Raw genomic sequence first — 24752 nt, 5'->3', positions numbered from 1 at the left:
GTAAGATATACTGTTGATCTTTTTTATATTTAAGAGAAAAAAAATGAACTGTATTTGATTTCGAAGGAACAAAAATCGGGGATCAACTTTAATTTATACATTAATTGTTAATTAACATCGTTTTGTTTGATTTAATGTGTGTATTATACGTAGTAAATATTTCCCTTTATCATAATCCTGCTCTTTGTGAACACCTTTATATCAATTACCTGTACAAGTTACAAGATGGAGATTTGAACGACCACAGAAAAAATTAAAACATCAGGTTTGAATTCTTGTATGCATGATCCTGGGCTTCCTTTTTTTAATTTATCCAAAAAAAGTGCGGCTTTCATTAAATCATGTAACCGTCCTACCGACACTGTTGTACAGGGACAAAGCGGTTGTTTAAACTCTTTTTTTGCAATATCTTTTAGCCTAACGATGCAAACATTTAAACATCGATTTTTCGGATAAGATATGCCAAACATTACATACACCGGCGTGACGAGTGTTGTAGATCCTACGCCCCATTTATATATATAGAGTGACTTCCCCTGGAATTCTGGGAATGTATCACGATTATTAAATCCATTCTTTCTCATCTCCCTAGCCATATACTCCACTCCCCGAAAGTCTGATAACAAAGTAAGTCGTTTAAGGGGGGGGGGGGTCTCAAGAGCCTTTACTTCCTGCATCAATGAGGATTCTCTATGTAGAGTGTTACTACGATTCCTTTGTGGGAAGGCTCCCTCTAGATAGACTTTATCTCTGTTTGGTGAATTCTACATTTGACATACTTGATCACTTGTAACAATCAAAACATCAGCGGTCACCGTGTATATCCCAACATGCGGGGTGTATACTATGTTGTGCGCGGGGTGTATGCTTCCGAAGCGAGAGAAAAGGGGTCAATGTACGTTCTTTGTTCATTTTCTCAACTTACGGATATTTTTCGCCAGAAATCATATGCCTACGGAATGAAGCATTGTCTAAGAAGTATATGGATACCTGTGAATCCACTGGACACCTTCTAGTTTTATCAAACACCTCAACACAATTCCGAGGATCGGAGCAAGATTGACGCTACACTGTGTTTATGATCAAATATCAGGACAAAGTTTTCCTTTATAATCACTTTTATATTATTGTTAAATACATGTTTACAATATAAACGTTTGTACAAATTGTCTGTAAATAAAACAGTTCGTATATAAAGATATTAACGAAAAATCAATGTTGTGTCCGGGGTGTATGCAACATGTTGTACGCGGGGTGTATACCCCTCTTTTTACTCTATAGTATCATTGTCTGAAATGTCATTAAAAAATTGTTAACAACTGACTTTTGTAAAATTTCTATTAATTTATTTTTTAAATTATTCACCAGTTTTGTAATAGCACAACTTTAGGTTCATGAATTCGATTTACTGGAAATAAAATTGATACACGTTCGTCGTATTTTTGGCTTTGCATGCACATGGAAGTAAATGTACAGGGTACTTTGTTTAACTGTTTAATGTGATGACCAACAATTCATCCCTTCTTTCGATTTAAAGGCACCTTATTCAGACCCTTTCTTAATAAATGCTTCACACATGCATCATTTTGAACATTTAACATTTCCTCATAATTTCTGTTTAATTTTTTTTAATACTTTTTAAATGAGTTTGAAAATATTTAGCTTTTTGTAATGTCATAAACACCAGAAAAATGTTCTCATTCATGTAGTATTTATATGTTGTGTACTTTGCCCACAGGAGCCCATATCTGGCAGTTAACTATTTGTTTTGTATTTAGGCATTGTATTTTACTGAGTACATACTTTCTAGGAATGGGCCCGAGGAGGGTGTGTTTATGTCTTAGGTCATTTTTTTTGGGGGGGGGGGGTAACCTTACTACGTGTATATACGATAATAAATTAGAGGAGGGTGAACATAATTGATATTACTTAAACATCAACATAAAATTGTAATTGTACCAAAAACTTTTTTTTTCAATTGAGCATGCCCTCGGAAAATTGTCGTCTCTTATTACAAATATACATGTGCATTTTTATAGCCGGCTTTACAAGTTTATTGTGATTTGTAAAATATGAAATCTTTTCAGATAAGGAAAAATGAGTCCAATGGTCACATATTGCGAAAATTGAAAGGAAAATTAAAATACATGTATCATACAGACACGTAGTATCACCCCCCTTTTTGTTCCACTCACAACTTTTCACTACAGAAAATGTTCATCGAAAGTCAGGTTGCACCCCCCCCTTTTTTTTGTTGCAACATAGTCAAAAAATGGTTATGTAGTATGTTTAAGAAAAAAAAAGGAGAACTGGTACTGAAAAAGGATGGGACCTACAACCCCATCTGAAATAGGAGTTTGAGTTTCGATAAGCCCCCCCCCCCCTTTTTTTTATAGCAAGTCAACTTATGTCGAGGATTTTTTTTTCAGGTACCCCCCTTTCAAAAAAAGTTCTACGTCACTGTCATAAATGCTTAAGAATACATGTATTGAAAACATAAATGTTGCAGAAACCAAAAAAAAAAAAAAAAAAAAAAAAAAAAAAAGATTTATTCATAATACACCATTCATATAGAGTTTCTATTATTTTTAACAGGTGAAATATTTAGATTAAAACGAGCCAAAGAAAGGGCAAATTGTCCTCGATGCACGAATTGGGGGGGGGGGGGACGAGGGACCCTTTGGAGAGATTTTATGATTACGCAGATTTAGATCATTGCACCATCTACAATGTACCATTTAGTCAGATAACAATCGCTCCTTGCACATCTAGCGCCTTTTATGTTTGAATATGATAGTTTGTTTTTTATTCTTTTTTAAATTTAGTTGATTTGTTTTTTATTTCATTTATGGAAATTACTCTTTGGTTCGGCATTAGTATTAAGGTCTTTTATCAACACTATCTGTCGCTTTTAAACCTGTGTGAATATAATATCTCTATTGATTCTTTGCACTACACAATCATAAGAAAAATATGGGGTATACACCCCGCGTACAACATGTTTCATACACCCCGGACACAACATTGATTTTTCATTAATATCTTTATATACGAACTGTTTTATTTACAGACAATTTGTACAAACGTTTATATTGTAAACATGTATTTAACATAGAGAATAATACATACCCTTTTCCATATCACATCCTGTATCAGCCCGAGACACCAATATCAGCCAGAGGGCCGAAGGCCCGAGGGCTGATATTGGTCGAGGGCTGATACAGGATGTGATGTGGAAAAGGGTATGTTTTATTATATTTATTACATACTTAGTAATAAAATACAGAACACATTCAGTTGAGAGGAAAATAAGTAAATAATCATGCATGTACTTCTTACATACATGTACATAGTCTAATGTTTCATACGATTTGGGTTTGTTTCTACTTCTATTTCAATGCACTTGATCCGTAATAATTTGAAAAAAAAATCTATAGTATTACATGTATTTGTAAATTAAGATTAACCTTATTTTCAAAGAGTTAAAATCAATAGAATATGAACCCACCAAAAATTGTGTATGATCACAAGTACTGTTATTGTGGTTTAATTTACTAAGGGTGTGATATTGACGTCACAATAGTCGTATCAGCCCTGCAGGGCTGATATCGCATATGCAAAAAACCTGTATTTATTACTAAGTGTGTAATAAAAATAATATAAAAGTGATGATAAAGGAAAACTTTGTCCTGATATTTGATCATAAACACAGTGTAGCGTCAATCTTGCTCCGATCCTCGGAATTGTGTTGAGGTGTTTGATAAAACTAGAAGGTGTCCAGTGGATTCAAAGGCATCCATATACTCCTTAGACAATGCTTCTTTCCGTAGGCATATGTTTTCTGGCGAAAAATATCCGTAAGTTGAGAAAATGGACAAAGAACGTACATTGACCCTTTTTCTCTCGCTTCGGAAGCATACACCCCGCGCACAACATAGTATACACCCCGCATGTTGGGATATACACGGTGAGCGGTGGGATCAAGTGCTATGGTGGAGTGGGCATCCCCTGCTGACCGGTCACATCCGCCGTGTGCTCCTTCACCCCTTCTAATGTTATTGTGATTTAAATTCAAGACACGTGGTTTAGGTTTACCTATTCAAAGGTTATAGGGTAGATCCGGGTTTATAAATAAAATTGGCAGTAAACAGGAAATTGCTATAGTCTGTTTCTTCTGAAACATGTCCTGTGAAAAATGTGTTTGCACACCTTTCTGAAAGACTTTCATGATTTTCAACAGAAATGGATGGCGTAAGGAGGGGTGGTAAATAATAATTAATACATCTTATAGTTAACTGCAAAAACTTATAGCTCACTAGCAACCGATACGCTGGTAAAAAAAAAGTGTAATATCATCTTCACTGACAAACCTTTGTCTGCCCTACATGGCTATTGCTATTAATGCGCACAGAGGATCTTACCACGAGCAACTGACCAATTGTTGATTGAATACGTTTACGCCAAAAACATGTTTACATGTGGTTTAGGTCAATCTATGATCATGTAAATGGAGTGCAAAAAAAATGTTCTTATGAACAAAATGCATACATTAGAAACTATGAAAAATATCACGGGCGTTTTTAATTTGTTGTTAACTAGAGAAAAAAATGTTTAATAAAATGTATATGTAGTTCGTGTCAAGTTCAGAACACCAGAACTTCAAGGGTAAAGAAAACGAGCAGCTTCTCGTATGCATTTAAATGGACAAAACATTTTTTACATAACTATACTCGTGATCACGTGTGTTGGCCAGGGAATCCACCTGGCAACTGTATTCACCGATAGTACAATAAAGGAATTTATCAAGCGTAAAATTCCTGTAGTATTCGTATAGTAACCCATAATGTAATTCTCATTCATCTGATTTGTCAGTTAAAGTCACATTGCATGGTGCCTCAGATCATTTGCTAATCTGGCGCCAAAAAATATAGTCCCGGTTCCCATGCAAAATATTTGTCCAAAAAGACATTTTAATTCATGACAGCAGAAAATTGTATCATAGAGAATACTTAAAAATTATTCAACTTGAATGAATTCAAGAAAGATCGACTGAAGTACATTTCTACAGAATGATATTATACGGTGGTGAAAACTAAAACGCAACATAACTTTTCTGTTTACCATGTCTCCATGTGATAGTCACTTCTTAGCCACATTTCCGTGAATAATTTACCCTATCTCGCTGAAGTCTCGCTAGCTCTCGCCAGAGCCACTGTCAGAGCTACTCTGAACTCATCGGGTTTTATAATGTGCGGAACACCGAAAAATAAAAGGTTCCGAACACATTAGTAGGGGTGTCCTTGTCATGATCGAAAAATAAAGGAAAAAATCTGTCTTTAATATTATTCAGTGTATAAATAATTAACAATTAGTATGAAAAAGGTTGATATTTGACTCAATGATAAATAATATTTGCTGACAAGGTCATTGTATATCGACACTAGAACTTACGAAATGATGACTTTAAACACGAATTCGAATTCTTGATATAAAAAAAAATGGATTTCTTGATATCAAGAAATCTTGTTTCTTTTTAGCCGGGCTTATTGCTCAAAGAGCAATTGCCGGCTTATGTGATCCTGTTCAAGGCAGGATGTTAACCCAATAGTCGCCATTTTAAAGTTACGTGCAAAAATATAGTTCTTAAAGTTTTATCTATATAAAATAAACATTTGTAGTAATGACTTTGAAAACTTCATAAGTCAAAGAACATAGTTCATTAGCGTAAGGATTTTTGATAATCAGTGTTACCGTAGTTCTCTACACGAGGTAAAGCAGGAGAGGGAACCAGACTGGCCTGTTTGTTTACATTCAGCTGTGGTACCAGATTAATTCTGATTCTTACAAAATCGGACCTTGGTATTAGGATTGAAAAACTCACTGTCAGTGTCTTATCATTTATATTGATAGTTTTAAAATAATTTTTTCATCAGAATATAAACGTGATTCATGTAAGAAATCCATTCTACTCTGTAAATGAGCCCGGCTCTCTGTACTTCTGAGTACTTTGATTTAGCTCTACTGGTCAGACACCAGAAGAGCTTATGCGATAGTAATGCGTCCGGCGTCCGTCCGTCTGTCTGTCTGTAAACAATTTTTCAAAATGCTACTTTTCCTACAGATTTGGTCCGATTTCAATAAAACTTTGCACACAAGTAGACTACACTAAGATACATAATTCTGTGCATCGGTTTTTGATTTCAATGAACGGTTTTGCCATGGTTACTAAAAATAGAAATTTCTTTGAAATTCTTTCAAAATGCTCCTCCTCCTACAGTTTTGGTTCTATTTCAATATAACTTGGCATACAAGTAGACTACACTAAAATATATAATTCTTTGCATCGGTTTTTGAATTCAATGAACGGTGTTGCTATGGTTACTAAAAATAGAAATTTCTTTGAAATTATTTCAAAATGCTACTCCTCCTACAGTTTTGGTTCTATTTCAATATAACTTGGCACACAAGTAAACTAAACTAAGATGCATTATTCTGTGCATCGGTTTTTAATTTTGATGAACGATGTTGCCATGGTTACTAAAAATAGAAATTTCTTTATAATTCTTTCAAAATACTACGCCTCCTACAGGTTTGATCTGATTTCAGTATAACTTGGCACACAAGTAGACTACACTAAGATACATAATTCTAAGCATCGGTTTTTGATTTCGATGAACGGTGTTGCCGTGGTTACTAAAAATAGAAATTTCTGTGAAATTCTTTCAAAATGTTAGTCCTTCTACAGTTTTGGCCTGATTTCAATATAACTTTGCACACAAGTAGACTACACTAAGATACATAATTCTCTGCATCGGTTTTTGCTTTGATGGGTGGCAAGGATCATTTTTCTATTTATTTCTGTTTTTTAAGTTTCAAGTCGCAACTGCTACTTTTCTCTTCCTTTGTTTTAAGTATAAACCAGTAGAGCTACAGTCTCGACAGAGACTTCTGGTTTGATATCAGAAAATGATGTTCTGATATCAAAAATTCGAATAATTGATATCAAAAAATCATTTTCTGAAATCAGAAATTCGAAATTTTGATATCAGAAAATAAACAACATTTTTTTTATATCAAAAGTTCGAATTTCTGATATCAGAAAATCATTTTTTGATATCAGAAATTGGAACTTTTGATATCAGAAAATCATTTTCTGATATCAAAAAATCTATTTTTTGATATCAAAAAATCTATTTTTTGATATCAAGAATTATTTTTGATATCAAAAAATATTTTTTGATATGAAGAATTTGAATTATTGATATCAATGTTATTTTTTTTTGATATCAGAAAATACTTCAAAAATATTAAAACGGCTCCTCATCGAAAACAACGTGGTCAGGTAAACTTTTCTTGATAACTACAGACCCATTTATAAATTGATTTCTTCCTTTGTATTTTGATAATTTATGAATTATTAGCTGTCAGGGCGTGGCCAGTGAACATTGATTTTTAAGCAACTTTCATATTATGCATTTTGCATGCTGTGTCGAATAAATTTATAGTTTTCAGGCCTGAATATAAGAAAGAGTTATAAAATAGTTAAATCAATAAATGTTATGTTTGAAAGATTAGGAAGTTCCACCCCACCCCCACCAACCCCCGATATTACGTGCCTAAATTGGTCTACCTGAGTTCCTCGCTCGGTTGCTTGGGAGTAATAAATTCTATATATTGCAAAATTCACGTCATAATTTTGACAGAAATCGATTGCATCACTCTTGGATAAGATTTTTGATACCATAACAAAGAACGTGGGCGCTTTTGATGGGCATTCGGCAGGAATCTGGGCGTACTTGAAAAATGAAAATGTTATCGACATGTCACATGAAATTTTAACATTTTTTTAATTTATCGGGTTCCTGTGCAACAGGAAAGGAAAATGTTTTCCTGAAATTGAGCTCTGATTAGCTAAACCAGAAGTCTGTGTCGAGACTGTAGCTCTACTGGTTTATACTTAAAACAAAGGAAGAGAAAAGTAGCAGTTGGGACTTGAGACTTTAAATCAGCAATAAATAGAAAAATGATCCTTGCCACTCATCAAAATAAAAACCAATGCATAGAATTATGTATCTTAGTATAGTCTACTTGTGTGCCAAGTTATACTGAAATCAGACCAAAACTGCAGGAGGAGTAGCATTTTGAAAGAATTTCACAGAAATTTCTATTTTTAGTAACCATGGCAACATTGTTCATTGAAATCAAAAACCGATGCACAGAATTATGTATCTTAGTGTAGTCTACTTGTATGCCAAGTTATATCAAAATCAGACCAAAACTGTAGGAGGAGTAGCATTTTGAAAGAATTTCACAGAAATTTCTATTTTTAGTAACCACTGCAACACCGTTTATCGAAATCAAAAACCGATGCAGAGAATTATGTATCTTAGTGTAGTCTACTTGTGTGCCAAGTTATACTGAAATCGGACCAAATCTGTAGGAGGAGTAGCATTTTGAAAGAATTTCAAAGAAATTTCTATTTTTAGTAACCACGGCAACACCGTTTATCGAAATCAAAAACCGATGCACAGAATTATGTATCTTAGTGTAGTCTACTTGTGTGCCAAGTTATAATGAAATTGGACCAAAACTGTAGGAGGAGTAGCATGTTGAAAGAATTTCACAGAAATTTCTATTTTCAGTAACCACGGCAACACCGTTTATCGAAATCAAAAACCGATGCATAGAATTATGTATCTTAGTGTAGTCTACTTGTGTGCCAAGTTATACTGAAATCGGACCAAAACTGTAGGAGGAGTAGCATTTTGAAAGAATTTCAAAGAAATTTCTATCTTTAGTAACCATGGCAACACCGTTCATCAAAATCAAAAACCTATGCACAGAATTAGTGTAGTCTACTTTTGTGCCAAGTTATATTGAAATCAGACCAAAACTGTAGGAGGAGTAGCATTTTGAAAGAATTTCAAAGAAATTTCTATTTTTAGTAACCACGACAACACCGTTCATCGAAATCAAAAACCGATGCGCAGAATTATGTATCTTAGTGTAGTCTACTTTTGTGCCAAGTTATATTGAAATCAGACCAAAACTGTAGGAGGAGTAGCATTTTGAAAGAATTTCAAAGAAATTTCTATTTTTAGTACCCACGGCAACATCGTTCATCGAAATCAAAAACCGATGCACAAAATTATGTATCTTAGTGCAGTCTACTTGTACTGTAGGAGGAGTAGCATTTTAAAAAATTGTTTACAGACAGACAGACAGACAGACGGACGGACGGACGACGGACGCATTACTATCGCATAAGCTCTTCTGGTCTCGGACCAGTAGAGGTAAAAATAACTTGAAAATTAGCCAGATCAGACATTTGGTACAAAAAGGTAAATTTTTAGCTCTACTGGTCAGAGACCAGAAGAGGCTTATGCGATAGTAATGCGTCCGTCATCCGTCCGTCTGTCTGTCTGTTTGTAAACAATTTTTCAAAATGCTACTCCTCCTACAGTTTTGGTCTGATTTCAATATAACTTGGCACACAAATAGACTACACTAAAATACATAATTCTGTGGATCGGTTTTTGATTTCGATAAACCGTGTTGCCTTGGTTACTAAAAATAAAAATTTCTGTGAAATTCTTTCAAAATGCTACTCCTCCTGCAGTTTTGGTCTGATTTCATTATAACTTGGCACACAAGTAGACTATACTAAGATACATAATTCTGTGCATTGGTTTTTATTTTGATGAGTGGCAAGGATCATTTTTCTATTTATTGCTGATTTAAAGTCTCAAGTCCCAACTGCTAATTTTCTCTTCCTTTGTTTTTAGTATAAATAAACCAGTAGAGCTACAGTCTCGACAGAGACTTCTGGTTAAACACGTTTTTTTCTAAATTTTTCTATCTCTGGGTCTTCTCTCCATGATTTTGAAACGTTATTCGTGTGTACATGTATTTAAATTCACAGAAACGAATACACTTTTTTCAAAAATGGAGAGAAGTAGACCCAGAGACCACGAAAAATTAAGTTTTCCCAAAAAAATCCAAATGTGTGAATGTGGTGCTTCTTTGTCCTTTTAAAATTGTAGCGGTGATAGCTCAGTAAGTTGGGCTACCTGTTTACTGCACTCGAAGCGAAAAGTTTTTGGTTCGAGTCTGGCATTGGGCGTTAATTTTTTTTTTCATGCAAACAACCATTTATTTTGTCAGTTTCATTTCATGTACTTATGTATTAAAATTTTGAATTAGATAAATTTTGGTTCAGTTTGGTTCTCTAGCGAAATCAATTCAGAATCTAATCCTTTATTCTATAATGTACATGTATCATGCATCTATGCATTAAATATTTTATGTGTTTATTTTTTGTGAAACATTAATATGTTACAGTACCCCCAGGAAAAACGGACATAAATGTTACAACTTCACACGGTCTTTCAAACTAAATGAAAAAAAAACTTATGGACGTGCTTGAAAAATCTGACCAGCTATGTTCAGCCAACCAAATGGTGGACATTTAAACCATAAATGTTTCGTACAAAATGCGCCCATCTTCTTAAAGCAACACTATTGAAAACACAGTTAAATCAATATGATGTAATTAAATGCTTGAGTTTTATAATGCTAGGCTGATCATGATAGGTGCCAAATTTCCTAAAACGAAGAAGACGGTTATGCATAAAATTATCATGCAAACAGACTGGTTGAAACATCATTTAAAAATAGCAAAGATGCTTTATTTCTATGATTAAAATATGCTACAACAAAAAAGGGGATTGGGGCATGCCTTTCAATGAAGTTCTGACAACAGTTACCGTTACTCGGTAGACAAAAAGGTTTGGGCAATTAAAGTAGGTGAATATTATATTTGTGATTTCCTGAAAAGTTCACTTCCTTTGATGACCTTGTTGTGTCGAATGTACAAAAAATGTCATTTTTGTCTTTCACATTTGCAAACAATTTTGCTCCGTTTCAAATTCCCCCACTCATATTTTTATTACAAACTTCGTGCTGTTTTCTTTGAAATCACCCAATTTCAATTAAATTGACCAACTGTAAGCCGAAAGCGTGTATACATAAAATTATTATGCAAGACAATAGGATTATCGTAATGAAAACAAAAATTCTCACAGAAAGTTATTTCTTTTTGATTCCGTAAATTCACGTGCTACAAGCCCCGTCCCGCACGCACAGATTGTTCTTAAACTTTAAAGGCACGAAGCATCGCGGAAAAAATACTAGAAAATACTACGATTTATAATAACTATAGTAAATCAAAGTTTCAAAGTTATCACTATAGTAAATCAAAGTTTCCAAAGTGATCACTTAAGTGTCAAAGTTATCAATATAGTAAATCAAAGTTTTCAAAGTGATCACTTAAGTGTCAAAGTTATCAATGTGGTAAATTAAAGTTTTCAAAGTAATCTCTATCGTAAATCAAAATTTTTACCATTATAGTACATTTAAGTTTTCATAGTGATTGCTATGGTAAAAAAAACAGTTTTCATAGTGATTACTATAGAAAATTAAAGTTTTCACTAATAAAAGAAAATAAAATAATCACCATAGTAAATAAAATTGTCAAAGTGTCAAAGTTTTGACTACAGTTAACTTCAGTTAACTATTAAAGAAACTATATAACTGAAGCATTGTATTTTTTTGGGGGGGGGGGGGGCTTTGCCTTCCCCTGAAATGATCTTTGAATAAAAAAAACGTCCTTACTGAAAGTCCAGTAGCCCTTTCTTGTTGAAGTAAAGTCAACGAAAGTGAAAGATGATTATGTGTGAGGGGAAAAAAATTGGTACTAAAAGTTGACGCCTACCCACCCAGCCATCCCCACGGGATAAGATTTTCGAGTTTGGACAATTTTACTTTTATCTGTTTTCAAGATTTTTTTTTTTTTTTTTTTTGGTAAGTTGATTTTTTTCCTCCACCCTTGCAAAATCGATTCTACGTCACTACTTTGTAGAAAAAACATAGAAATCGATCATTTTGTTTACTTGAACCCTGTAAAATTATTGAATAGAAGATATGGCTTAGTTATGACCAAGCAAAATAAATCAAAACAAATCACATTGACATTAATCCAGCACTAGGGTACACTGGTGGACAGATGTAGCCTACGTAAATATTCATCATATTGCATGGACATTATTCTTTCATTTTTGTTGGTCATCAGCGAGGCGCAGTGGTCAGAGCGTCTGCTCTAGAGTAGCAGAGTATTAGGGATAGATCCTTACGTCGCAGGTTCGAATCCCAATATGGGACGCGGAGACCGTTCCTTTAGATGAAACCGTATAAACCGAGGTACCGAGTTGCAGTACATTCTGGCACTAAAAAAGATGCCTCACTGCTCAATTGCCGCGTTAATACAAAGAAAAGATCAGAATTTTTTATACTTCCATCGGCAAGTGATGACCAGTGTCTCTATGTAATGGTACGAGTGAAAAATTTTCGAGAGAGACGTTAAACAACAAACAATAAATCAAAATAATTTTTTTTATGAAAATGATACGCCAACAAAATTTGGGGAAAAGATCACGAAGTAGACAAAAAGAGATGCGATTGCATGTCGACGACTTTGTGATTGACCCGATCATGATCCAATTATGAAATAAATTTATTAGGCAGTCTGGAGTAACCAGGGGAAAATTTTTCTATCGAGCAATCTAGCTTTTTATTTAAAAGTGTTATCATCAACACGCGACCGAAGATTGATTCTTCTGAATATAAATTAATAATATAAATTTTAACATATTCCAGTTTCCATTTTGGATGACAATTTCAAATGTTTTTCTGAAAAATCATTTACAGCATGGAGAACACAACGGCGCAGGAAAATACAACTCAAACAAACCAAGAATGTACGGAACTTATAGTAGCGCTCTACATTTACCAAGGAATGGCTTTATATGCGGTAAATATTTAGCTTTTCAAAGTTAAAAGTCGGTCTATACTCTGCAGTGTGACGTCTGCAAACTACACTGTAAGTATTCATCGCATATAACAGTTTTAAGAGAGTTAAGGAGTTGTTCAAACACGTAGATTTTTGTCATTGCAAACTATTGTGAAATCAGGATACCAATTTCATAGCAGTAATATTGATGAAAAATAAAACTATAGCCGTGCGAAAACATAAAATTGTAATCATTGATTCGTGAATACGTGTACAAGACGATAAGACTTTAAAATTAACGAAAAAAAAATCTCTAAAATATTGTCTGAATGTAGGTAAAATTTCCAATATTGTTGTTAAAATTCAGTATTAAATACTGTCCATCCTTTAAACTTTTATCCTAACAGATCGTGGCCACAATTATTATAACCTTTGTCGAAAAAAGACGATGTAAAGCAGAGGTTTGCCATGGTAGACCAGGACTTCCACTGTAAGTAAAATATTGTGAAAATGATAGAATCGAACCTGTTTTGATAATATACATTCATTACATCTTTTCACTTTCATTACTGGTGTTTTCTTTAAATTCTTCAAAACACTAGTTCAGTTGACTTGGCTTCGGTTTGTAATAATAACTAAGGAACATAAAACATTATGATAATCATTTATCAATAGTTACAAAATAGATGTATACATTATTATTTCTGTTCAAGTGGACATTTTAGCAGATATAATAAAACTCTAGCTTTTAATGAAAAAAATGTTGAATGATTTTACTTGTAAAATTCTCCTTTTTCTCTTCAGACCAATAAATTTCCTTGATGGCACCACAAATTCGATCGCCAATGCTGCAGCTTTTGGATGCATGCTGCAACACCTATTTATTCTTATTTTCTTTGGAAGCAGCTTCTACGCAGCTACGAAATGGTTGATGGGTATGCATCATCTCCTCAGCAAAATTCTCCTCTGGTCATCAACAGATTTCTTATTTGTGTTTGACCCAAATGGTTAAAAAAATGCCCGTGTATTCGAAGATTCAAGCGATTATCGTTTTTGCCCTTTCTGTCCGTCTGCCCCAACATTAACTTTAACTTTACCAGTACTATTGATTGCTAAAAGATGTGGCCTTAATAATTCGCATGTGTATTCCTTTTGACAAGATGTTTTAGTTTCAATTTATTTGCTAAAATGTTTCTTTGATCATAACTTTTCCCTTTTTGACCAATTTTGATCATTTGACATTGACCTTTGACCTTGGAATTTGACTTACAATTGAAAAAAAAATTATCCTTGACAATAAAGCTTTAATTGAAGTTAGAAGTAAGGTTTTCACCTTCAACTGGTGTTTTTCTTGTATAGAAAAAAACAACAGCAAGAACCATTGGATACTAAAGACTGTATTGATTGTGGTGTTTTTACCTTGAAGTTTTGACTTTCCTTTTAAAAATTTAAATGACCCTAATCAAAATTGGTGGTATGATTACGGCTTATATATTTCACCTGTGTGAATCGCTCTTTGGGTACCAACAATTTTGACCTTTGGCTTGCCCTGAGAGTTGAATTACTTTTGTAAAACTATAACTTTGGCCTTAACTTTTGAAATCTGTATGCTGATACTTTCATGTTTCACTTTGTCTTAAGTGTAGTACGATATTTTTATTTTACTTTCTGACCTTGACATAAGAGTTTGACCTTATTTTGATGTTTATAAATTATTAAATATCTGTATATAACGAAGCAGACTGGGTAAGATGAAATAGAAATCATGATATTGTTAATCATTTATATTTATATAAATCAGAAATTACTCCTTATCCTACAGGTATTTCAAGAGTAGATGTTTCTAAAGCATGATTCTATGTTTAGAAATTTGAAATAAAAGTGAAATACAAAAGTACATGTATGAACTACAATTTAAACTGTTGATTGTAATAAAAAACTTACGTATAATTAAAATGACAAAACATATTTTTGTTGTATTTTAAGCACCTATATTTTTTCTTGCCTGCTTTTTGATGTCTATGGTATATTACCCTATATTTGCTTGCTTGAATTCATCGTCTCGACTGGTCGGATCTATCATTGGATTTCTGTATACCTTATTTTTGTAAGTATTTAAGAAATTATATTTGTCAAAATCTTGAATTAGAATTGTTTCCTTACTAGACTTAATTTTATCTTCAATTTTGCCTGTCTGGTTATATAGTAGGTGTTTCTCTATTTCAACAGGTTTTTGGTTGTTTTTGGTCAAAATTACCTCTGTAACAATGCAGGCTGGGTAAGATAGTATAGAACTCACGATATTCGTTAATCAAATATAATACTTAACCGATTCTAAAGAGAAGATTTTTACAATACATAATTACCGCATATTTTCATTAAAGGTATGGGCTATCTACGGCATTGTTTTTATTTCTGAAATATATCTACTGATGCTTTTCATTTACCGAATTGTAACTGCACTGTGCAAGAAATCCACAAATGTAAGTAAACAAGGCACAATACTAAATACACATTAAAAACATTGCATGAAATCTCCAAGTTAGTCGAAAAGTGGAAGTAAAAATAGACCTTTACTTTGAATTTCATGTATATTTTATAGTTGAAGGAACCTCTAGTGAAGATTGACCAGTTGATGCACGTCAAAGATCTACTTCAGAAACCCAAAAACGGTGCCGAAGAAATAAAGATAAAGTAAACATATAGTTAATTTATATTTTAATATGTTTGTATTATTGTAAATTCCAATACTTTAAACATAGTGCAAAGAAAAGTGCTATATATTGAAAATATATACTTGCTTATTTCCTGTTCTGAAGAGCAGTTCAAAATTTACTGTTTAATATCAAAGGACTCAGACCTTTGAACTTGTGGAAAAAATTGTAGTAAAATCTTTGTAGTACTAATCTCACATACACTACTGGATCTGACTTTGATTAGTTATTCAAGAAAAAGAAAATATTATCTTAAGTGTATAATTTTTAGGGAGAGGATAATTAAGCATGCAGATGCTGTTGTGGCTGAAGCTAAGCTTTGCTGTCTTCATAAAAGTCTATACAGATGCACCACCAGAACACTTGCCATCAACACCATAGTCCTGCTTGTTTTCTATTATGTAATTTTTTTAAATTATAATATACTCAGTTTGAATTCAAAGTTGTAGATGAATTAAAGTAACGTACGTTGTATTGATTTTTGGTCATTTCAATTTTTCTGGTTTGCTCATGAAACAGGTTATTATTTTACAGGAATTTCTCTTGACCATATATGCAATCAACCTTTTTGGACAAATATATGACCATCTTGCTTCAAACAAATACATGTACATATCCTTGATTGGGATAAAAATTCCAGAGTCAGCACTTCGCTATTTACAGACTGCAATACAAGTCATCAGAGGCATGTAAACATAAAAGTTGGAGCACATATATGCAAAAATTCTTTTAAGATTCAAACTTTTAAAAAATAAAAACCTCTCTCTCTTTCTCTTTCTTTCTCTCCCTCGACACAGGCAAAAGATTCGTTCATTTATTCATGCCTTTGCTCTGATATTGATGTCAGGGTTTATTTTTAATTTTTAGTATTAACTGCTACATGTAACAGTATATTTTTACATTTCAGTCTCCCTTATCATCACCAATATCCTATCAGCTGTTTATCTAATCGCAAATATGGTCCTCATCTATCGTTCTCAGAGACAACATATCATTCAGATATGGAGAGGAGACAGGTCTTTCATTCCCAAAAATTGCACTCAAACACATAGTGACATGCTGGTTTGTACATATGTTTTGTGTATTTTTAGTTGTTGATGTTTAAAAAAAAAAACTTTTTTATATAAATGTCTCACTATAATGCATTCCTATTTCCCGAAAAACAGTTCATGAATAAAATTTTTACGCCATGACTCCTTTTTGTTCAAAATTTAAACTGACATCAATCGATCTTTATTTAAATATCTGATTTGTTTTGATTTAAAAAAAATTATCATCTCTTCCAGGTGAAAAATTTGATGTACGCAGGAAACCAAGTTTCTCATCTTCTTGGAGGTTTATCTTTTTTTAATACTTTTAAGCAGACGTTGACATGTATAATCTTAATGGAAATTACGGTGCTTTATTAAATTTTCTAAAACCATTGACATAGAATTTCTCTTTTCAAATTTGCAAGTCTAAAAATGTCTATAAGAATTTTTTTCCTGTTCCAATCTAGGTTATTTAATTTCACAGATAGTTGTGTTCCTTGTCTGTGTTGTCGTGGCGTATTGTGTTGTTTTACCTCTCATGAAAGAGATTCCTGATTTTTTTCTATCACCATTGGAGGCTATATTGTAAGTATGGTCACATAATATTTCTGTTTTTGGTAATTTATTAACATTCACTTTTAACTACAGGGCATAATTGTCAAAAATCTAATTTTAATACTGTAATAAAACTCGTATTTACTTCTAGACCTGGAGTGGTATTCATGTTCATTTTCCGAGTTGTACTTCGAATCATCAGTCGTAAAGCTTTCCTACAAAATCATTACATCAGTTCCGACAACGGGGAACACTGGGAGAAAGTACTGGCTTTAGATAATAGGTAAGTATAGTCAAATGGATTAAGCTTTTCTTCTTCTAAAGCTATCAATTGATCATTTTTTGGCATGAATTTCTTCGAAAAATTACTATCATTATTTTTTACAAATCTAAAATGACTTTTACTCTTTTTAGGCGGGTGTACCAGAATCTGTCCTATTTCCTGTTTTTCTACTATATACTGATTGGTTTATTCAGATGTGTGTACCGGGTATTAGTGTCCATGTGTTTAGGAATATTAAACATAGCACGTATGGATAGATCCTTGTTGTTTCCTGGATATGAACATTTTGATATCAGTGAGTGAATCAATAAGTAATAATCATATTTAGCCCATCCGTGACGTACAAAATGAAACAACTTTCTCTTACTTGATGTTAATCTTTTGAAATATGATAGGGTCTAAATAGATAAAAGTATATTTTTCCATAAATGAATTAATTTTCATATAGTTTTCATTACCTAAGTATGTTTCTTCTGTTCAAGGTTATATGACATATCTTGGGTTTCTGGAGGTTGAACTTCACCACTGTCACCCAGTCGTTGTTGTCTTCTGTGACCAATTGATCAAAACTGTGAAAATTATCTCTACTAAATCTGTGCAGAGCCTTAATTCCTCGGATGATCTTGTTTATGAAAACAGGATTTGTGGTCTCTCCAGTGTTTACACACGAAAAGTAAGGAATAGGTGGCAAAAGATGAAAACCATAATCTGTAACCAGTCTCTTTGCAAAGCTTCGAAAACAAACATTTCTTTTGAGCATCCTATTACTGCAAAGAAAACTTTGGTGGGATCCACAATTATTTAATCTCTAGGTAAAGTGTAAAGTGAAAGTAAACCAAAATTCTGGATAATTATGTAGTTTTGTAGGATAAATCTTTGATCTACATAAAGAGCTCTAAATCCAAAGTTTTTCTTGAGCCTAATACTTAGGATATGAAATAAGAATCTCTGGATGTTATTCCTAGTTGTTTTTTTTTTTTTATTATTTCATTATTAATTTTAGGAATAGTGTACCTATTAGAAAAAAAATATCCAGATATGTCAAATATACCTCTTTTAAATAATGATATACAGAAAAATAAAGGCTAGTTCTTGTGCTTAGTTTTTTCCAACTCTATTCTGGATATTAGAATCTCCCTACATTAATTTTATCACAGCGAAAGATTTGATTACAATGATGGCAATGAAATCTAATATGTCCAACTGTGAGATATTAAAAATGCACTTATCCTGTTATAACTGTTTTATTTTGTTGTGATTATGAATATCAAAAGTATGTATTCTTTCTTGTTTTTTTCTAAGAATTATAAAAACGCATTTTTTACTTTTGTATTTCTTTCTTCCAATGTGATGTAAACATTTGAATGACTACTTGTGTCATATATCATCTTAAATAAAATGAGTTAATGGTATTTTTCTTGAAAGAAGATGAGCGCATTTGGCGTGTGATCTGCAGGAATCATTTGTACGAAACACTTATGGTTTAAATGTCCATGATTTGGTTGGCTGAACATAGCTTGTCAAAGTTTACAAATACGTCCATAGTTTTTTAGCTCACCTGAGCTGAAAGCTCAAGTGAGCTTTTCTGATCACATTTTGTCCGGCGTCCGTCTGTCTGTCTGTCCGTCTGTCTGTCTGTCTGTCTGTCTGTAAACTTTTCACATTTTCGACTTCTTCTCAAGAACCGCTGGGCCAATTTCAACCAAACTTGCCACAAAGTATCCTTGGGTGAAGGGCATTCAAGTTTGTTCAAATGAAGGGTCATGCCCTCATTCAAGGGGAGATAATTGGGAATTAATGAAAATTTGATGACATATTTTAAAAATCTTCTTCTCAAGAACCACTGTGCCAGGAAAGATGAAACTTATGGGGAAACATTCTCAGGTAGTGTAGATTCAAGTTTGTTCAAATCATGACCCCCGGGGGTAGGGCGGGGCCAAAATGGCCGACCAAAGTTTTACATAGAAATATATCGGAAAATTCTTTAAAAATCTTCTTCTGAAGAATGACAAAGCCATAATTCATCATATTTATATGGAAGCATGCTCAAATAGTGTAGATTCAGATTCATTCAAATCATGACCCCCAGGGGTAGGGCGGGGCCAAAATGACCGACCAAAGTTTTTAGCTTACCTGAGCCGAAGGCTCAAGTGAGCTTTTCTGATCACATTTTGTCCGTCGTCCGTCCGTCTGTCTGTCCGTCTGTCCGTCTGTAACCTTTTCACATTTTCGACTTCTTCTCAAGAACCATTGGGCCAATTTTGACCAAACTTGGTACAAAGCATCCTTTGGTAAAGGGGAATTGAAATTGTTAAAATGAAGGGACATATCCCCTTGCAAGGGGAGATAATCAAGAAAAGACAAAAATAGGGTGGGGTCGTTAAAAAATCTTCTTCTCAAGAACTACTGGGCCTCAAAAGCTGAAACTTATACGGAAGCATCCTTTGGTAGTGTGGATATCAAATTGTTAAAATCATGACCCCCAGGGTTTGGACAGGGCCACAATAGGGAATCCAAGTTTTACATAGAAATATATAGAACAAATCTTTAAAAATCTTCTTCTCAAGACCTACTGGGCCAGGAAAGCTAAAACTTTTGTGAAAGCATCCTAGGGTAGTGTAGATATTAAATTGTTCAAATCATGACCCCCGGGGGAAGGGCGGGGCCACAATGGGGAATCAAAGTTTTACATAGAAATATATTGGAAAAATCTTTGAAAATCTTCTTCTCAAGAACTACTGGGCCAGAAAAGCTGAAACTTATGTGAAAGCATCCTAGGGTAGTGTAGATATTAAATTGTTCAAATCATGACCCCCGGGGAAAGGGCGGGGCCACAATGGGAAATCAAAGTTTTACATAGAAATATATAGGAAAAATCTTTGAAAATCTTCTTCTCAAGAACTACTGGGCCAGAAAAGCTGAAACTTATGTGGAAACATCCTAGGGTAGTGTAGATATTAAATTGTTCAAATCATGACCCCCGGGGGCAGGGCGGGGCCACAATGGAAAATACAAGTTTTACATTAAAATATATAGAACAAATCTTTAAAAATCTTCTTCTCAAGAACTACTGGGCCAGAAAAGCTGAAACTTATGTGGAAGCATTCTTGGGTAGTGTAGATTCTTAATTGTTCAAATCATGACCCCCGGGGAAAGAGCGAGGCCACAATGGGGAATCAAAGTTTTACATAGAAATATATAGGAAAAATCTTTGAAAATCTTCTTCTCAAGAACCACTGGGCCAGAAAACCTGAAACTTAGGTGGAAGCATCCTGGTATAGTGTAGATTCTAAATGAAATCATGACCCCCGGGGGAAGGGTGGGGCCACAATTGGTAATCAAAGTTCTACATAGAAATATATAGGAAAAATCTTTGAAAATCTTCTTCTCAAGAACCACCGGGCCAGAAAAGTTGAAACTTATGTGGAAGCATTCTTGGGTAATGTAGATTTTAAATTGTTCAAATCATGACCCCCAGGGGAAGGGTGGAACCACAATGGGGGGATCAAAGTTTTACTTAAAAATATATAGGAAAAATCTTTGAAAATCTTCTTCTCAAGAACCACTGGGCCAGAAAAGCTGAAACTTATTTGCACATGGAAGGATCCTGGGGTAGTTGATTTCAAAATGTCTTAATTATGATCAGTGGGGTAGGGTGGGGATACATAATTTATTACAAGGGGGAAATCTGGTAAAGAACAGAATGGTCAAAGTTCTCAGGTGAGCGATGTGGCCCATGGGCCTCTTGTTTTTCAATTAGTTTGAAAGTGTGAGATTGTAACATTTTTGTCTGTTTTTCGTAGGGGGTACTATAGTAATGTTTCACAAAAAATAAACACCTAAAATATTTAATGCATATATATGCATGATAGGTGTACATGTACATTATACCGGTATATACAGTATAGAATAGAAGATTAGAACCAAACTGAATCAAAATTAATCTAATTCAAAATTTTAATATATCTGCACATACATGTAAAACGAAACTGAGAAAATAAATGGTTGTTTGCATGAAAAAAAATAATTAACGCCCCATGCCAGGCTCAAACTAAAAACTTTTCGCTTCTAGTGCACTGACCACGTAGCCCAACTTATTGAGCTATTACCGCTACACATACGCAGATGATTTTAAAAGGAAAAAGAAGCACCACACTCTCACATTTGGATTTTTTTGGGGAAAGTTCGTTTTTCATGGTCTCTGGGTCTTCTTTTATAAATCGTTTGTACAATTTGTTTATTAAATCGTTTGTACAATTTATTAAATCGTTTGTACAATTTATTAAATCGTTTGTACGATTTATTAAATCGTTTGTACGATTTAATAAATCGTTTGTACGATTTAATAAATCGTTTGTACAATTTAGTAAATCGTTTGTACAATTTAATAAATCGTTTGTACAATTTGTTTGTTAAATCGTTTGTACAATTTATTAAATCGTTTGTACGATTTATTAAATCGTTTGTACGATTTAATAAATCGTTTGTACAATTTAGTAAATCGTTTGTACAATTTAATAAATCGTACAAACGATTTATTAAATCGTGCAAACGATTTATTAAATTGTACAAACGATTTATTAAATCGTACAAACGATTAAAAAAAAATTTACATTGTTAAAATGGCACTAATACGCCGTCGTAGATTTTAACATACATCATGCAATTTTCATTCGTCTTATAAAAAATGAAAAGAAAATTGGAGGTAGCCTTTATTGCAGTGAAAAGGGGGCATGTCAAAACACAAAATTTAGATTTATTCTGTCCAACTACGTATTTTATATGTCGCAATGGGTTTACATAACACCAACAAACGATTGCAATACTGTATAAGTTTCTAAAAAATAAATAATTCTTACATCATGAAATAATTTTCTCGCCGTGCTTTATTTTTCTCTTAACACGAGACGTTGTTTTACGTGGAAAAAATGGGTAGAGGGAGGAGGGGGGGGGGGGGGGGGGAAAGGTGACAAAATTGCGATTTTTACTAATATCATGTAATATATAGAAAAATAAAATATTTCGGGGATTTAATTTAAATGATTTATAGACTTATTTTATTTTTTAAAACTGAAAATAATCCATGCATATTTAAGTCCGCAATAAAAAGAGTGTGTATAAACACTTCAACATGTTCAAAGCGAAAGACTTAAATCGTTTACTTTTAGTTGCAGTGTTTGTTTGTTTAAACTCACAAATTGAAGTAAAACAGGATAAAATTAATGAATCTGTCAAAATTAATTAGGTTCCAAAGTTGTTTATTAATTTAAATATTTAAAAGAATAATAATAGAAATGCCAGCTTTCAATGCATAATCAAGATCAGCGAAACATTTTAGCGCAATTTGACGTCATTTTAATTGTGACGTTATTGTGTTCAATTGTGACGGCAGTCAACAATATTGTGACGTGCCTGAGTCGACGCTGCGTTAAAACCTATGCGCAGATCAACTAGATCGGGCCTCGTTAATTTAGCCAACCTTTTTTTTTTTTTAAATATTTCTGCTATCATCAAATATGTATTATTATTTACCCTGGCCATGAGGATTTCCCTCACATCTCCTGCCTCAAAATGTTTTACCGTCTAGGCCACGGAAGTTGTGGACTGCACGGCCTTGTACCCTTGTACCTGGCGATCGACCACTAATGGACGACCGCCTAGATTGGCAGATTGGGTATCGCGCCCGCGTCTAACGGTACATACTGTGCCTCGGTTATTAACATAGGGAATATCTAAAGGTCTTTACCATCGAAATTGGTAGGAAAGTTAAAGTTTAAGATGGAGTTCTGTTGATTATTTCTTCTTTTGTCTTTTTTTTTCAAAAACCACTCCCAGCTCTTCTGCTAACCGCTGTAACGAATTTTTTTTTAAGTTTGTTCAAATTTTCCCGGGTCGCCATCTAACATTATGTAAACATTGCTGTAACCATTTAAGGAATGTTTTCAAGTTTTCTGTGAGTTATTGGTGTGTAAATTACACAGACTTGTCACGTGGGCATATTTCATGTAGCGCGCAATCGCTTCATGAAAAATATGCCTACGTGCATTTCTGTGTGATTCACACATCAAGAATTCACACAAAACTTTAAAATACCCCTTTTATTTATATTTTACATGCTTGGAAGCACCAACAATATACTCAATATTTGAATTTCTCGCTGCCCTAACGTTATACTTTTACTAACGTCGCTGTACATAGCCTTGTCATTGGCGTCGGAAGCAAATTGAAAAGGGGGGGGGGCTAAGTGTCTAAAAAAATTTATACCTTCAAAAAAACCTGACAAGCAAAAAAAAAAGGGGGGGGATGTCCATTTCCCAAACACGAAAATCCTATTTCGGAGGGGGGGGGGGTAGGTTAGGTTTGAACTTCAGTATCAAATTTTTTTTTCCATACGCCACTACTTTATCCATTTTTACCCTTTTTTAACCTATACTACGACGTGTCTGTGGAAAGTGGGGGGGGGGGGGGGGGGGCTAAACCTACGAAGCAATATTCAATGTCTATACTAAGTATATATTTGGAAAAAAAGTGCCCCCCCCCCTAGCCCCCCCCCCCGGTTCCAACGCCTATGCTTGTTGTGACGTCACGTTATGAATGAATCGTAGCCAATAAAATAGACAGTCTACATGAATACCAAATAAGCACGTGTTCGATTGAACTCCAATAGATATGTAGTAACGGAAGCGATTGGAAGCGAGGGGAGGTAGGGGCCTAATACATGTATTTACATTTGCTGTGTTTTTTTCTACTTAGCTAACACAGTGAAATTGATTTTTTGAATACCATTTTAATGTATATATATACTCACAAAAGAAAAGATAAAGTAGACTGTGATTTTTAACCCCTATCCACCCCTTTCTGTTTGAATTCGTAAAAATCATTCAGAAAGGTCTTGAAACACATTTTTCGTAGAATATGTTTCTTAAAGAAAACAGACCATAGTAATTTTCTGCTAACAATTTTATTTTAAAACTGTTTCTACCATATATCTTTAAATGGGTAAGCTTCAACCATATTTCTTGAACTTAACTTATAATTAGCAGGGGCGATATTATCAAACATAGTTTCCAAAAACCATTTGGGCCTGTTCTTTCTAAATCGATAAGCATAATATAACATTTATCTTGCTTTCGGTTTAGTATTTGGCAAAGCTTAAAATCTTGATTGGCTATATCTGACATCGGCTTACGTTTAAGAAAAACGTCTGTGTACAATCAGAGGCGTAGTCACAAACTTGATAGTGGGGGGGGGGGGGGGGGGGGGGGGGGGGGCTCAACTCCAGAAATTCTTTTACAAGCAAAAAAAAAACACTTAAAATTGGG

At 33.8% G+C, this 24752-nt stretch overlaps 1 protein-coding gene across 1 annotated transcript; it reads left to right on the top strand.

Moving 5' to 3' along the window:
* Window positions 1-242: 242 nt before the first annotated feature.
* Window positions 243-18777, top strand: LOC134253593 (stimulated by retinoic acid gene 6 protein-like). The gene is made up of 16 exons (XM_062736148.1): window positions 243-265; window positions 12766-12868; window positions 13255-13337; window positions 13652-13782; window positions 14834-14954; window positions 15077-15125; window positions 15232-15330; window positions 15450-15541; window positions 15833-15962; window positions 16096-16246; window positions 16469-16623; window positions 16848-16896; window positions 17060-17177; window positions 17299-17430; window positions 17562-17725; window positions 17913-18777. Exons 2-16 carry the CDS (start codon window positions 12767-12769, stop codon window positions 18233-18235), a joined length of 1899 nt encoding a protein of 632 aa, XP_062592132.1. The 5' UTR covers window positions 243-265; window position 12766; the 3' UTR covers window positions 18236-18777.
* The last annotated feature ends 5975 nt before the right edge of the window (window positions 18778-24752 follow it).

Source organism: Saccostrea cucullata, unplaced genomic scaffold (genome assembly GCF_032062105.1).
Source record: "Saccostrea cucullata isolate Sc308-1 unplaced genomic scaffold, CSIRO_AGI_Scuc_v1 ctg319, whole genome shotgun sequence".
Classification (NCBI taxonomy): domain Eukaryota; kingdom Metazoa; phylum Mollusca; class Bivalvia; order Ostreida; family Ostreidae; genus Saccostrea; species Saccostrea cuccullata.
This window is presented reverse-complemented; position numbering and strand designations above follow the sequence as displayed.

Excerpts from the sequence above, each read along its gene's own strand:
- LOC134253593 (XM_062736148.1), top strand. The coding sequence starts at position 12,767 with ATGGAGAACACAACGGCGCAGGAAAATACAACTCAAACAAACCAAGAA. Across the intron at positions 13,338-13,651 it reads GGTAGACCAGGACTTCCACT|ACCAATAAATTTCCTTGATG; the intron begins GTAAGTAAAATA and ends TTTTCTCTTCAG. Across the intron at positions 15,126-15,231 it reads TCTGTAACAATGCAGGCTGG|GTATGGGCTATCTACGGCAT; the intron begins GTAAGATAGTAT and ends TTTTCATTAAAG.